The sequence below is a fragment of the Morus notabilis genome, unplaced genomic scaffold, assembly GCF_000414095.1.
Source record: "Morus notabilis unplaced genomic scaffold, ASM41409v2 Scaffold467, whole genome shotgun sequence".
Classification (NCBI taxonomy): domain Eukaryota; kingdom Viridiplantae; phylum Streptophyta; class Magnoliopsida; order Rosales; family Moraceae; genus Morus; species Morus notabilis.
In genome coordinates this window covers 488,735-505,234 of record NW_010361652.1, presented here as the reverse complement: position 1 = coordinate 505,234, position 16,500 = coordinate 488,735, and the positions used below count along the sequence as shown (strand labels likewise).

The 16,500-nt window shown below is 33.6% G+C and overlaps 1 protein-coding gene across 4 annotated transcripts; it reads left to right on the top strand.

The window, feature by feature from the left end:
- Window positions 1–7,192: 7,192 nt before the first annotated feature.
- On the top strand, window positions 7,193–16,112 carry LOC21408752. Of its 4 annotated transcripts, none has more exons than XM_024167155.1 (17): window positions 7,193–7,355; window positions 7,473–7,530; window positions 8,555–8,967; window positions 9,136–9,361; window positions 9,472–9,717; window positions 9,813–9,928; window positions 10,076–10,174; window positions 10,280–10,367; window positions 10,773–11,002; window positions 11,800–11,984; window positions 12,105–12,304; window positions 12,960–13,292; window positions 13,386–13,487; window positions 13,820–14,117; window positions 14,511–14,659; window positions 14,739–15,023; window positions 15,646–16,112. In XM_024167155.1, the coding sequence occupies exons 3-17, from the start codon at window positions 8,669–8,671 to the stop codon at window positions 15,859–15,861; spliced, it is 3,072 nt and encodes a 1,023-aa protein (XP_024022923.1). In that variant the 5' UTR covers window positions 7,193–7,355; window positions 7,473–7,530; window positions 8,555–8,668; the 3' UTR covers window positions 15,862–16,112. The 4 variants fall into 4 exon arrangements, with proteins under 4 accessions (XP_024022923.1, XP_024022924.1, XP_024022922.1 ...); XM_024167156.1 differs by having other exon boundaries at window positions 7,456–7,513; XM_024167154.1 differs by having other exon boundaries at window positions 7,456–7,530.
- The last annotated feature ends 388 nt before the right edge of the window (window positions 16,113–16,500 follow it).

Sequence of the window (16,500 nt, the reverse complement as noted above, 5' to 3'; positions counted from 1 at the left end):
GTGCTTTACTAGTACTAGTACAATCTACAATACCAGATCAAAGCTTTGTCCACACACACACAAAAAAAAAAAAAAAAAAAACAAATCTTCACGCTCTTAAAAAAAATCTACACGTTATTCTCTTCCTCGTTGAACCCACCATCCATCCCCATCACTTTCACTTTCCTTTTGCCTTTCTTCCCAACTCTCCCTCTTTGAAACCAATGAAACCCCCTCACTCATCACCACTTTCCATATGCTCTGGTGAAGAAGCTCCGCCGTCTTCCATGGCTTCCGGTGCCGCTAATCGGAATGGAATTGGTCATCGCGGCGGCGTCAAGTTGGATCGCCCTGCTCTCAACCTCGGAACGTTGTCGTTCAAGTCCAGACTCCCTCCTTCCCCTCACTCCTCCGGATCCACCGATTATCAACTAAGAGGGAGGAGAAAACTTCCAACGCGTTTGGACCGAGAAGCTCAACGTTTAGAAAATGAAAATATGAAAATGAAGACGAGTTTTAATCGTTTTCAGAAAGTGTGAGTTTTTGGGAGAGAAAGAGAAAAAACGTTTTTAATTTTGCTTTTGTTTGGATGCTGTTCCAAACATAGTCTTCATATCGTTTTTATTTTTTATTTCTCAAAAAACGTTTTTAAAACTGATACCAAATGCTCTGACAAACTTCACAAAAAAAAATGAAGGCTTTGAAAAGGAGGTAAACATAATAATGATTACAAATAGTGGATCTTACTAAGGCCTATTCATTTTATTTTAAAAATTCTTATAAAAATTTATATTTAACTTTTTATGTTACAGTAAAAATTTTTCATATAAATCTCAATTTAAATTTAAAATTTAAATTTAAAAACTGAACGAGACGTAAATAACCATATTTAAGCAACTGTTGATTGGCAAAATACTTATAGATATTTGAGTACTACTAGTTGAAACACGCGCTAAGCGTGATTATTTAGTATGTTATATTTCTTAAACACATACACTTAGAAAAAAGAAATATTAATAACAAAGAAAAATATTTAGGCAAGTACATATTTGAAATTATTTAAATGAGAATATATTAGGAGGTAAAGTTTAATAAGGCACAATTAGAAACACAATATTTAAAATGAACAAAAAAGTAAAAAGATCATAATGCACATTTTAAATTAGGCAAAAGAGTTTTAAACATAAAATCTTTTTTATAAAGAGATAAACGAAACATTCTGTATGTTTATCCTATGTTTCATCTGTGTTTATTCAAAAATTCATTCACACTTAGTGAATGAAATTTAAAAAAAAAAATTACTGCTAAAGACAATAGGTAAGTAATAATGGGGAAAAAAAAAGGACAATAGGTAGGAAAAAGAGAGAGCGGGAAGAAAAATATATAAAAAAAAAGTCTAAAAAAGAATAAAAAAAGAAAGAAAAATAGAGAGAATAAAAAAATAATAATAAAAAGAAGTAGAGGTCAACACGTAACCTTCACGACCTCCTTAAAAACTAATTTTTAATTTTTTTAAGTATGTATAGATAAATAGGACACCTCACTAACCCAGTGTACATTAGGCTCATTTAGTTTATTAATTTGAGTTTTTAATTTGAATTGAGATGTGATTTTATGTGAGAGCTTATAACAAAAAAGTTAAATATGATTGTTTATGAGAGCTTTTTACTATAACAAAACTCAAATTTTAAACTCAAATTAACAAAATGAACAAAACATTTCAATGGTTACCATATTTTTTTAAAATAAAATCACATAAGTAGAACACATAAAACCCATGACAGATCGACTACAGGGTTTTTATAAAAAGGTAACATCATGACTTGTGAGTAAACCCCACTAAATAACCATACACACATATATATATATATATATATATATATATATAGGCAATTCACATAAACCCCTAAAAGCGTTTTATACCAAAAAAAAAAATGGCGCAACTATAGTGTTTACTAAAAAGGTTTAAAAAAATCCACTTAGACAATTTTGGGCATGTTCTTTTGTCAAAAAAACTCGAAAAAAGACAACTCAAGTTTTAACTTTATTCAAGTTCACATTTTTTTAAGTTTCAACTTTATTCAATTTTACTCAACTTTATTCAAGTTCTAACTTCAACTCAAGTTATAACTCAAATTCAACTAAAAAACTACACTCAAATTATACTCTAAAAGAACAACCCCTTTATCTTTGCTTCTGTTTTTTCTTTAAAACAAAAATAAAATTTCTATTAAAAATACAATAATCCCAAAAAGTAGATTCCATTACAGTTAGCTGTATGAGAAAGGTATACAATCTTTGCACGGAGTTCTAATAGATTAGCACAATTATGCTCTTTTTTAAGTACTAAAATCATTTTCAATATAAATGTTAATATTAATTATATATTTATCATCAAAAAATGTGATATAGTATATTATTTTTATTTTTACTCTCATGCATAATATTATTTTAAATGCTAAATCTACTTTTTATATAATTATTAAGCTTTGAAAGTTGTAAAAGTAAACTTTTATGTTTAAAATAATTAGAAAATACAAAAGTTCTAATGATTACATGAAAAAATAAACATTTCAACTATTAACAATCAAATGTTAAATTTCTCATATGCTATACTTGGTGGGAAATTTACTACAAAGTATAGCATATAAGAAATTTGGCACAACAAATAGCATTGTATTGGAGAATATTTTTTATACTCAAATATTAAATTTGTAATTAGCACATTAATTATAATATTGCATTAAAAATGCTATAAAAGATTTATGTCTTCACTTTCTTTCCTTTATCTATTAACGTAGGAGGAACAAAATTATATTCATAAGAGAACGATGTAAAACTAAATTGATGAATTAAGCAGAGCACATTCCCTAATATTTGGGTTTATGAAAAGAATACCAATCATTTATGAATTATTTAGTTAAAAATATCTATTGTAATTCATAGAATAGAAAGTAACAGCGGAAAAAAAATTAGAATTAACGCTAGCTAGTTACCCATTAAAGGCTTAAAGGCCTACATAGATGTATTTAGTGTAGCTTCAAATAGAGAATACCACTTTTACAATAAATAAATTAGAGAATACCGGCCCCGTTCATTTCACCGATTTGAGTTTAAAATTCGAGTTTTACTACAATGAAAAACTCTGAGAAATAGTCACATTTAACTTTTTTGTCACAGTAAAAAGTTATCATATAAAATCACATATCAACTCGAATTAAAAACTCAAATCAGCGAACTAAACGGGTCATATGATTTATCCTTGAGTCAACCATATGTATTGTTCAGTCAACCATAAATTACAGTAGTTCTCATTTGGCCTAATTTTGTTAGCATATATATATATATATATATATATATATACTCGTTTACTTTTTTAATTCTCGAACGAGATCTCCATGTTGGCGATGCGCGTATGAGATCTGCACGTCGTGAACGATATGTCCATTGCATTGCCATCCTTGGATAACCTCGACAATGACGAGGAGCTTGAGGCTTTACAGTGACGCGTGATGGTCTTGCTGGGGGTCACTATGTTGGTGGCAACGAGTTGTAGAGAAAAGATGGGGAGAGAAAGAGAAGAGAAAGAGGAACGGGGAAGAAAGAGAGGAGAGAGAAAAGAGATTAATTTGGAAACTGAACTATGGATGAGGATAATATGATCATCATAAAGGGATTTTAGCTTTTCATCGTGATATATTTTACAATAGTTTTACTACTCGTGGCATATGTGGATCCAGGTGCTAAATTTGTGGCATAAGATATTGAAGTATTTATACAAAATGATCACTTTTAAACTCCCTATTTATAACTTGTCTTTAATTTAGTAATATTCTCAATATGTCTATTTTATAGCTATTGAGATAATATCATTCAATATGTACTCTTTTTATGTGGGTGGTTATGATTTTTTTTTCTTTTAATGGAGATCCAACTAAATAATGTCTTTTTCTATCTAAAGAGCAAGTAAAAATAAATGATCATGTGATGTTAGAAAATAACACATAAGATTTATTTAATTAATGTCTAGGAGAAGAAAAAAGACATAAAGATCATAAGATTATGAGGATATTAAGAACATCATTTGGGACCTACAAATTATAAAAATTTTAAGTAAAAAGTATAGAAAACTTAATTTATTGAAATGAAAAGAAAACACGAAAAGATTCCTATACTTATGAACTTAAGAACATTGGGGTGACACATTCAACCTAAATTGAATACACTTTAGTTGATAAAGGAAGTAAAAGAAGGATTAGAAACCTATGTTACAAATCTCATAACTTCTAATTTTGAAATTACAAGTACAAAAGCAACAAAACAAATAAGACTTAGAAAATCTAAATTTAACAAAGGGTAAGACCGTCATTACAAATTACTTTACAAATTTATATGTAAATATCACATTTTTGTGAACATTCGTTTTTTATACCTTACATAATGGACATATATATTAGAGAAAAGGAGGGAAATATCACAACTTTGTGAACATTCGTTTTTTATTCCTTACATAATGGACACACATATATATATATATATATATATATAAAAGAAAAGGAGAGAAATAGACCTAGAGAATAAATATCAATAGCCCAAGGTGTAATAATTGTTAGTAAATAAACCATTTCCGTACATTTAATCAAAATTCCAAGACTACCCCTATTTAAATTAAACATTCAGATGTTACTTTCTCCCTCCTTCTCCCATGCATGTGCTTCACTGTCGCAGTCGCGAGGCCTAACGACGACAACAATTGCCTCAACGAGGAGCATTGTGAGGCCTCCTCTGCTTCCTGATGGCGATCGCTACAACAGATCTCGCGACACCATGATTTGCGACGATCTCACTTGAGATTTTGCGCTATCGCGCTACCAATCTCTTAATTGAGTAGATCTTTGCCGCATGGATGGATTTCCATTGCAGCGAGATCCAAACATAAATCTTCATGACCTCATTAGAGACATCGTTCGCCATTTCTGCGTCGAGAGGCGGAGTAGAACATCATTGTGAAGCCCATAAATCTTCTCGATTGCAATTTTGCCCCTGATTGTGTTGATCTCCATTGCCATCACAATCTTAAACCGCTGCCATGGTTAGACTCCGGTGGAGCAAGCTGTGGGATCGTCGACATTCACATATCTACTACGAATAGCCATTTTCTCCGTTAGATCCTCGTCCCCGTTAGATTCGATGTCGATCCTCAACGGTGACGAAGGAGAGAGAGAGAGAGGACACAGAGAGAGGGGGAGTTAGTGAGAGAACAATGGGTGGTTTGAGAAGAGAAAAAAGTTAGGAAGCAATTATGTGAGGGTAAAACTGGAAAATGAAAATTTTAAAACTAAAAAATGCCTATTAATTTCTATACATTAGCAAATTAATAATTTACTTCTAGAAGTTTAAAATGTTGGTCTATTTACTATAATTTTCTTATATATACGAGTTTTCAATAATTACGTTTTCATCAGTGCTTATTATTAAATACAGTAATTTGATGAATCTAATCTCATTAATTATTATAATTTTTTTAATCAATTTCTAATTTATTACAATCCTCAAATTAATATCTTACAATTAAAATAATAATACTAATAGATAAATATTAAACTAACCATTAAAACTATCCATAATTAACTTTGTAGGTAATAATCCAAAGTAACGACATATGCCCAAAAAGCTCTTTGTCTTTTCTGTATTCGATTTGATGACACGAATTTGGTTACTTAAAAGGGAGAAAGAGAAAAATATGCTAAGACTTGAGATAAATTAAAATTAATAGGCCAATAGTTTACATAAGTTAATAAATAGGTCAAATTACTGTTTTCGTCCATAACTTGTCTGGTTATGAACCGTAACTTGATAAGTTATTGTCCATAATTCACGGTTTTTGTCTATAACTTATCTGGTTATGAACCATAACTTGCTAAGTTTATCCATAACATTTATTGATTATGAATCATAATTTGATAAGTTATGACCTAATAATTTCTATAACTAAAAATTAGCCTATATACTTCTTTAAACTTTTCGTATTGGACTATTTTCTATTATTTCCCTACTTAAAATGGGCTGTCGACCCGTCCCTACCAGCAAGTTTAACTTGGGCTTTCCGACTGTAAACCCAAAAGAGAGAAATAAGCTAAGACTTGAGATGAATTAAAATTAATATGCCAATAGTTTATATAAGTTAATAAATAGGTAAAATTACTGTTTTCGTCCATAACTTGTCTGGTTATGAACCGTAACTTGATAAGTTATTGTCCATAATTCACGGTTTTTGTCTATAACTTATCTAGTTATGAACCAAAACTTGCTAAGTTTATCCTTAACTTTTTTTATTATGAATCATAACTTAACAAGTTATGACTTATTAATTTCTATAACTAAAAATTGACCTATATACTTCTTTAAACTTTTCATATTGGACTATTTTTTATTATTTAAAATGGGCTGTCAGCCCGTCCCTACCAGCAAGTTCAACTTGGGCTTTCCGACTACTTAAAATGGGCTGTCGGCCCGTCCCTACCAACAAGTTCAACTTGGGCTTTCCGACTGTAAACCCAAAACTGTGAATCAGGCCGACCAGTAGGTAAGCCCATTAATAAGAGCAATAAAGTGCAGAAGAAATAGATGCCGACCAATCCAAGCATCCAACACGAAAAGTCCAAATCCAGCGGTCAATAACATGTTTTTATGTAAAAACCGGTACGCGTCAATCGTCATATGAATCCAAACGGGCGTCAGCGGATTGGAAAAACATTGGACGAATCGTAAAAACCAAGCAAACAACACAAGCATCCAACACATGTTTTGTTCTAAAAAGAAAAAAAAAACCAAATATTTTTTCAATCCAAAATTTCGTTTATTTCATTGATTTAAATTTAAAATTTAAATTTTGTTATAATAAAAAACTATCAAAAATAATCATAATTAATTTTTTTATTATAATAAAAAATTTTTACGTAATGTCATATTTTAATTCGAATTAAAAATTTAAATCCACGAACTAAACAGTTTCAATTTACATACAATTGAAGAAATGTTTGGTTTTCGTAAATCCGTACGAAACCAACAAGGACCATGCTTTTCATGTTTTTTTTTTCAAACCTTTAATTAATAATAATTATTCTACTAAAAAAATAATCATAATTATTCTACTAAAAAAATAATAATTATTATCATTTATTAAATAAATAAAAAAACAAAAGGCTCAGAAGTTTTTTGGGGTGGGAAATGGTGGCGCAAAAAATTATTGAAAAAAAAAAAAAGAGAGAGAAAAAAGAATATGCCATTGCCGTAATGCTTTGTTCCTCTCACACATCCTCAGATGCTAATGTTCCTCTTCATCTGAGAGAACCTTAAAACTCTCTCTCTCTCAGGTATCTTAATCTTAATCTTATCCTTCTTCTTCTTATTCTCTTTTTGATTTCTGAAATTCCATTTCTTTGTTCTTTTTTTTTTTTTTGGTTGCTTCCTTAGAGTTTTTTTTTCTGAAGCATTCTGGTTCTTGGCGTTCGATTGATTGGGCGCTTCGAAGGTCGGTTTCTGATTCTGGTTCGTTTCTTTTTCTTTTTCTTTCTTTTTTGGGACTAACGAGCTTTTTCGCTTTTCGGCGGCTTTCTTCTGCTTTTGAGCTTTTTCTTTTCTTTTTTTTTTTTTTTTTTCCTTTTTCGAATTTTAGAAGTAAGTCCTAGGCTTAGCGCTTCAATTTGCTCGCTCAGAAGTTTTGTTTTGGTGTTCTTTCGTTTTCTTTCTTCTCTGAATTGAATTTCGTTGGAGTTTATATTGGTGAATTTCAGGTTTGTTCGTTCATTTGTTTATTTATTTGTTTGCTTAATTTTTTGTTTTTGGGCTAGAATAGTACCAAAAGAAATTGATGAAGACTCAAGTTTGATGTCTTTTTCCTTTGTACTCTTCACGGTTGTACGGAAGGCTATATAAATATTACGGAAATGTAAAACTCACTTTTTTTTTTGTGATGACTTTGGATTTCTTTGGTGGGTTTCTGTTTCGTTTTGTGTTTCTTTTAGCTCTTTGAAATAGTTGTGCAATGGTCGTCGACTGTTTAGTTTAGTTAAATCAATGTCGAAAGTGTTTTGGATTGGATTCTCGGAAAAAAAAAGTGCTTTTGGATTGGCTATAGTTGGTTTGAATTTGTTGAACAACTTCTTATAGAGGTTAAGGATCTTATATTAATTAATGACAATGTGGGGTCTGATTAATTCTTTTCAACTGAAATATGGTGTTGTTATTTTATTATATTTTATTTTTCAATAGGAATATGGTTTTATTGGTTGATAGAAATGTAAGAGCAAAAGTAAAAACCGAATACTTTTGATGAGCTCATAATGTGCAAAAGAAATCTGGGTCAGATTTGATGAATTCTTCATAGAGGAGGACTCTTCAGTTTTACTTGCTTAATTGCTTTGAAATGCACATATTCTAAAATGCAATACTCTGAATGCACATATTCTAAAATGCAATACTCTTATAGGTATCGTCAAGGGAGATAGTATTATTCAGTAATTAGTATCATGATTTTGTATTAAATTCTTAACACGTTTATATTTGTTCTCAGGTTTTCGGAATTGGTTGTGGTGCTGGTTGTGTTGCATCTGTTGGTTTATCTGCAAAAACCTGAATCTGGGCAAGGAGATTGGATGAATGTTAGGTTACGAGTGGAAGGTTATTGATGGGATCTAATAAGCAGTCTGTTGGTTTTCTGGATTCCCTCAGAATGGAGAGGGTTAGAACGATTTTAACTCATACATATCCTTACCCCCATGAGCACTCGCGTCATGCTATAATTGCAGTTGTTGTGGGTTGTCTATTTTTCATCTCGTCGGACAACATTCAAACCCTTGTAGAAAAGTTGGACAATAACATTAAATGGTGGTCCATGTATGCCTGTCTTCTTGGTTTCTTCTATTTTTTTTCATCCCCATTTATAGGGAAGACTATCAAGCCGAGTTATTCAAATTTTAGTCGATGGTAAGCATTTTTTCACCGAATCCTATTTAGTTGCTCCTATACTTGATTCTCACAAACACAACGCATGCACGTGTGTAGATTCTTAGGTAGATACAGATGTGTGCTGTGCATAGTGTTGGGAACTAGATATGCTTGATACATGTTTGTAACTTTGAGTAATTTATGCAGGTATATTGCTTGGATTTTAATAGCAGCCCTATACCATCTTCCTAGTTTTCAGTCAATGGGGGTGGACATGAGAATGAATCTGTCTTTGTTTCTGACTATATACGTCTCTTCTATTATATTTCTCCTTGTCTTCCACATCATATTTCTTGGGCTTTGGTACATTGGTCTTGTTTCACGTGTTGCTGGAAGGAGGCCAGAGATCTTGACTATTTTTCAAAACTGTGCTGTAAGGAACAATACACGCTCTCTAGAAAAAAGGAACTAGCATTTTTTTTTTTTTTTTACCTTTCATTCTGTTAATTCTGATTGTTTTCTTCATTCCTTTAATTTATGTAGGTCCTTAGTATAGCGTGCTGTGTATTTTATAGTCATTGTGGCAACCGTGCTATTTTGAGAGAGAGACCACTTGACCGCAGAAATTCTCATTGGTTTTCTTTCTGGAAGAAAGAAGAGAGGAACACTTGGCTTGCAAAATTTATCCGCATGAGTGAATTGAAAGACCAGGTCTGCTCTTCTTGGTTTGCTCCAGTTGGGTCTGCAAGTGATTATCCGCTTTTGTCCAAGTGGGTTATTTACGGCGAGGTACTAATACTCATAAGCTGGTATCATGATCCCTTATTTTTTACTGTAGAGTCCTGATCTTTATTTGATTCATATTATTTATTTTACTGTCTCAGTTAGCGTGCAATGGCTCATGTACGGGTTCATCAGATGAAATCTCTCCTATATACTCATTGTGGGCAACATTTATTGGCCTTTACATTGCAAATTATGTAGTGGAAAGGTCAACAGGGTAAGTGGTATTTCGTAGCTTGGGCTTTTAGTGTATGTTTGTTATTGTCTTGACACGGAATGTGCAATATGTATACGTTTTTCATTTTGTTTTCATAACTTACTATTTTATCTGACTTCTGCTTTATTTTTATGTGATAATCAAAAGGTGGGCTCTTACTCACCCTTTGTCAGTTCAAGAATATGAGAAGTTGAAGAAGAAGCAAATGAAGCCAGATTTTTTGGATATGGTTCCTTGGTATTCAGGGTATATTTTATCTTTTGTTTGTACCTATTCTTCTATCTCTTTTCTTTTGTTTTAAGTGGTAATCATTATACCTTAGTTGATTGTTTGCTTGGCTATATCTTGCAGAACATCAGCTGATTTGTTCAAGACGGTGTTTGACCTCCTTGTGTCAGTGACTGTCTTTGTTGGCCGTTTTGACATGAGAATGATGCAAGTATGTTTTTTTATTTTATTTTATTTTATTTTTTTGTCATTTGCTTTATTAAATTTTCATTCAAATTATTATGTTTAGGAACTTCCATTATTTTTTTTTGCCAGGTGTAGAAACTACTACATTTAAATATATGAATAGAAAATTGCTAACACATACCTGTGGGGCAAATAATCACACAAGTGTGATGCTTTAAGTTCTTTCTCCAGGCTTTGAGATGCCAAAAAAGTGAGGGTCTACACATTTTTCTTTTTTGAAAAGCAACAAAACCTCACTATAAATATCATGAAGTACAAAGAACTCCAAAGAGGAGGACAGGGAGTCCACCAACAAAACAAAGCAACTTTTATCTGGCTTCAGGCTATTATCTAATAGATATTTTATATCTTCCTTTTGTCCCATCATTAGGCAGCAATGAGCAAGGTTCATGGTGGAGCTGAACAAGGGGATCTTCTATACAGTCAATTTAATGAGAAGGACGATCTATGGTTTGACTTCATGGCCGATACTGGTGATGGTGGGAACTCATCCTATACAGTAGCCCGACTGCTTGCTCAGCCTTCCATTAATCTCAACAGAGGTGATTCTATGCTTAATCTACCACGTGGAGACTTACTTCTTATTGGAGGGGATCTTGCGTAAGTTGACAGTTGCTGTCTGTAATTAATAATGTCACTATCAGATTATTTGTTACATATCTAAGCATAGATGCAATTTACGAATTGAGACTGTCATGTTTTCATGGTTAGGGTTGGAACTAGTTGTGTCATAAATAGCTTATCAGTACTTAACAGACTGTGATAGTATTAGTAATCAATTATCGATTGCCATTAAGGTAAATAGTTTGCTCCAAATATGGTTTAATTTGATTTTAGTGAATCTAGTTGATATCATGGGCTTCCATTAATAGCATCCTCAAGGCTTGTGAAGAATAACATATACTTGTATAGTTGTATTAAAGGCTAGTGACCTATAAGGATGTTCTTTTAGAAGATATATTTGGCATCCATCTCACAATATTGTCAGCTTTGCCATATTTTAGATCGGTTTTCCCAGTTGTTAGCTTCTCCATTTGTGTTCTGGGAACTTATGACGTAACTATTTGGGAAAAGTCTCCTATTATTCCTTGATGGAATTTGTTTAGATGGCCTGTCAACCTTTCAGTTTGAAGTTTCCCTTTATGCTTTATGTCTCTTGGTTCAATCTAAGTTCTCTTGGCTTTGAATATTTGTTTTTAGTTTTCTGGTATTGTTGCTTTACAGAAATTCACTCTTTAACCTAACTAATATCATTTATTATTGAGAGCTTGACGAGAATTAATGTGCAGTTTATATTTAATAGCTATCAGAGATGTTTAACAAACTTTAACACATATATTCTTTCTAATGTCTTGTTGTATGTATATACATTGTTTTGCTTCCTGGTTCTCGTATAGGTATCCTAATCCATCAGCATTCACATATGAAAGGCGTCTCTTTTGTCCTTTTGAGTATGCTCTCCAACCACCTTCATGGTATAAAGAAGAACACATAGCTGTAAATAAGCCCGAGGTGCCTTCAGGCGTGTCTGAACTGAAGCAATATAATGGGCCTCAGTGTTTTGTTATCCCTGGAAACCATGGTTGGTCTTGGTTCTCAGACCCTTTCTGTTAATTTTCCTGTTTCTTTTTTATTCTCCGTAACAGGACAGAAATTTCTTTGATCGTTACTTATGCAGTATAATTCTTTAAATGCATGACAGATTGGTTTGATGGACTTCATACGTTTATGAGGTATATTTGTCATAAAAGCTGGTTGGGTGGGTGGTTTATGCCTCAGAAGAAGAGTTACTTCGCTTTGCAGCTTCCAAAAAGATGGTGGGTGTTTGGTCTTGATTTGGCCCTCCATGGTGATATTGATGTGTACCAATTCAAGTTCTTTTCAGAGCTAGTAAAAGAAAAGGTAATTGTCTTTGGTTCTCTCTCTCTCTCTCTTCCTTTTTTTTATTTTTTTATTTTTGGTTTAGTTTTTTTGCATGTTTGATTTAGTGGGGTATCCGACTTTTTGAGAGTTTTTCTAGGCTAGGGACTTTAGACATGGACTGTAATTGTCTAGCGTTCATGCCATAGTAGCACTAATGGTATGTCTATGCGCTCTGGTTTCATACGATCAATTAATATGCTGCTAGAGTTGAGAGGAGAAATTATTCATCTTACAAAACTTCTCCCTCTCTTTTTCCCCACTTTAAATACTTCTCTTGTTATCATCCCGGGTAGTTGTTTGAGACGATGTTGTGGGTAGAATTCACATTAGGCATAATGTGACAAACTTACAGTACATCATCTTTGTCTTCCTTTATGTTGAAAACTAGGGATGACTTAAAACTTAGTTGCAGTAGTGTTCTCATGACGTAGAACGAGCCATGAGGTTTCAGAGATATGATGGTACATTTGTTGCATATATGTAAGCCTACATAACATTCGTTCTAAGGCTATTAGTGATGCACCTAAGCTTTGCCTCTTCTTTTTTGTTAATTTCTTTTAAATGTAGCATTATTAAGATTTCAAACATTTTACTAATTGGCTTTGGCATTCTCATCTCACCATTTGTAATCAAGGTTGGAGATGATGACTGTGTGATCATTATGACACATGAACCCAATTGGCTTCTTGATTGGTACTGGAATGATGTTTCTGGAAAGAATGTCTCGCACCTGATTTGTGATTATTTGAAAGGAAGGTGTAAACTCCGAATTGCCGGGGACTTGCATCATTATATGCGCCATTCATTCGTTAAATCTGATGGGCCAGTCCATGTGCAACATTTACTTGTAAATGGTTGTGGTGGGGCTTTTTTACATCCCACTCATGTCTTTGGTAATTTTAACAAGTTATATGGAACATCCTTTGACTGCAAGGCTGCTTATCCTTCTTTCGAAGACTCAAGCAGGGTAATTTTTTTTTATGTCGACGCTTGTGATTTTGCTTCCTAATAAAAATCCGGTATACATGATATTATAATTTCTTCTTTTCATCCCCTGCAGATTGCACTAGGCAATATTTTGAAGTTTCGAAAGAAGAACTGGCAATTTGATTTTATTGGTGGCATCATATACTTTGTCCTGACCTTTTCTATGTTTCCACAGGTTAGTTCATTATCCACCCTGTTATTTTTCGCACTAGCAATTGTTACTGGTGAACTCAGGGATTTTATATCTTATTGTTTATTGTACTTTTCTAAATTTTGTCCCCTCGAATTGTTCTTACTTTCTGAATTTTGTTGGCTTGCCCTTTTGCTCTCTTTTAATTAGCTGCTGTTATATTTTTTTCCTAAACTCTCTCCTAAGAATTGGAACAGCTTGTGCCACAAAGTTTCTGGTTCATTGCTCTTTTACTTTGATTTAGCAAATGCTCCCTCCACAGCCAAGAATTTTATTCATGTGTTACAGAAGGGTGATCTGCTTTTTCCCTTTTGCAGTGTAAGCTTGGCCATATCTTGCGGGATGATTCATTTTCTGGTCGGTTGGGGAGTTTCTTTGGCACGGTGTGGAATAGTTTTATATGCATGCTGGAACACTCTTATGTATCTCTAGCAGGTGCTCTGATATTGCTAATTGCGGCAATTGCATTTGTTCCCTCCAAAGTCTCACGAAAGAAAAGGGCCATAATTGGTGTCATTCATGTCTCTGCTCACCTGGCCGCAGCTCTAGTTCTTATGTTGCTGTTGGAACTGGGCGTTGAGACATGTATCAGGCACAAACTACTAGCAACTTCAGGTGAGTTTTTCTACTGCTATGATTCACTTTTCTCGTCTGTGTTTGTGATCTCGGATTTTGTGATGACCAAAAGTCTTTAGCATCTCTTTTTTCTAATGAGCCAACGAACTTCTTATCCTGTAGATAAATTCAAAACTATACAATGGTCTGAGCTACATAAGTTCACTGAATCACTCCTAATATGGACTGCATTAAATTGGTTATGATCTCTTGTTTGTATTACAGAATGAGATCTTCGTTTTGCATGACTGTTGTTATGAAAGGCACAAATTTTTAATGTTATTGTAGCTTTTACATGAGGGATGTTTGTGAAAGTGTTACTGATTAAAGTTATTGGTTCACGAGTTCAATTATTTTGGATTTTAACTATATCTTTGTCCCCTTTAATTCTAGGCTATCACACTTTGTACCAGTGGTACCGATCTGTGGAGAGTGAGCACTTTCCAGATCCAACCGGCCTCCGAGCTCGCATAGAACAGTGGACTTTTGGTCTTTATCCAGCATGTATCAAGTATCTTATGTCTGCATTTGATGTTCCTGAGGTAAGAAAACCTGTTTATGGTTGTTCTTTTGCTTTGTTATTTTCATTCGGTTATAACAATAATAGAATTTATTGATCAGGTAATGGCTGTCACAAGGAGCAACATTTGTAAGGCAGGGATGGAATCACTCTCTAGAGGGGGCGCCGCGATATACTATGCCTCTGTCTTTCTGTATTTCTGGGTCTTTTCTACCCCAGTGGTGTCCTTGGTATTTGGAAGCTACTTGTACATCTGCATTAACTGGCTTCACATACACTTTGATGAAGCCTTCTCCTCACTCCGAATTGCAAATTACAAGGCGTTCACTCGATTCCATATAACTACAGATGGCGATCTTGAGGTCTTTACCCTCGCAGTTGATAAGGTGAGAACTCAGTAGTCTCTTTTCCGAGGGCAATTAAAAGACACCAACGAATGCAGAAGTTGTTTCTTCCATAATTTAAATTAACTTCAGTCTTATCTTTTTGTAGTTTCTCAAATTGAGGTCTTGTTTCTTAGCATAGTACTTTCTGTACCTTACATCAATATCAGTGTCATATCTCTGTCACTTTCTTTGGGTGACGAGAAGGCATCTCAAAACCTAGTTTTTAACTAATTGGTTCAACTGCTAAGCTTGGTTTATTCACAGATGATAGACGCGGTAGGGATCATCTGAGTAGTTGTATCCCTACCACATAGTTGTAGGTGTACTTGGCATTTACCTTTTATCCTTACCCTAATGCCAAGTTTCTGTTCAGTTCGCAAGTCTCTGGTTTGCTCCCACATGTTTTGGAGTTCAATTCCTCTGGGCTGCCTTTCCCATGAATAATCACGAGACTCCATATGCTTTCGAAAATTGCAACCTCCGGCCACAGTCGTCTTTAAACTCAATCCTTTAAGTGAATTCAAAGCATTTCTGGGATTATAGGGAGAACAAAGAATAAAGGGGGAAAAAAAAATCTTATATCCTTACCTACTTCTTGTTACATTTCGTCTTTGACATGCAGGTTCCGAAGGAATGGAAGCTGGACCCCGACTGGGATGGAGAGCCAAAACAGCCGCAGCAGCTGAACCACAACAGAAAGTATCCCAGTAAATGGAGTGCAGCTTCTCCTCAGCAGGATCCTATACACACTGTTAAGATTGTTGACCATTTTGTCATTAAACAAACAGATGAATTTGACACTGGAGCAAGTAATGGTCCAGTTAGCTCGCTGACCTAGCTTGCTTCTCAAATTTGTAGCATTAGTTTAGCTTTCTTGATTTAGATAGCAATGAAAAAGGGGAATTGAAAAAAAAAAAGAGTATCAATCAGTACGATTCTACAGTTCTTAGCTATTTGTCTGCAGGTTTGAGTGCAAATGACCCATCGGGTGGTCCCATGTGGACCCAGGTGTTCATTTTGATTGATTAATCAGTGATCTAATTTAAGTTCCATCTTAGTAATCAATGAGGAGATTCGGTTTAAATGAGATTTTATACGTGGGATTTAATGGTACATCGTCGAATATTAATTGATGCAGTGTTGTTTTTAACCTTTACTAGGGTCAGGTATTATCATGTAGAACTTTTTAACAAGCTGCGTCATTTCTTACAAGTAAAGCAGAAAAGAAATAGTAAAGTTATTCACGATGGTTGGTGAGAATTTAGTTTACCACGTTAGTTGAATCCAATCAATACTTTCGTGTGATAAAAGAATTTAGTTTACCCCGTTAGTTGAATCCAATCAATACTTTCGTGTGATTAAAACCGGATTTTTTTTTTCCCCTATTTATCGTAATCAAGTAAAGAAATGAAAGTCCTCAAAATTTGTCATGGTAAGATCAAAGTCGAGCTTCTCCATATTGTCATTGTTGGTTTTA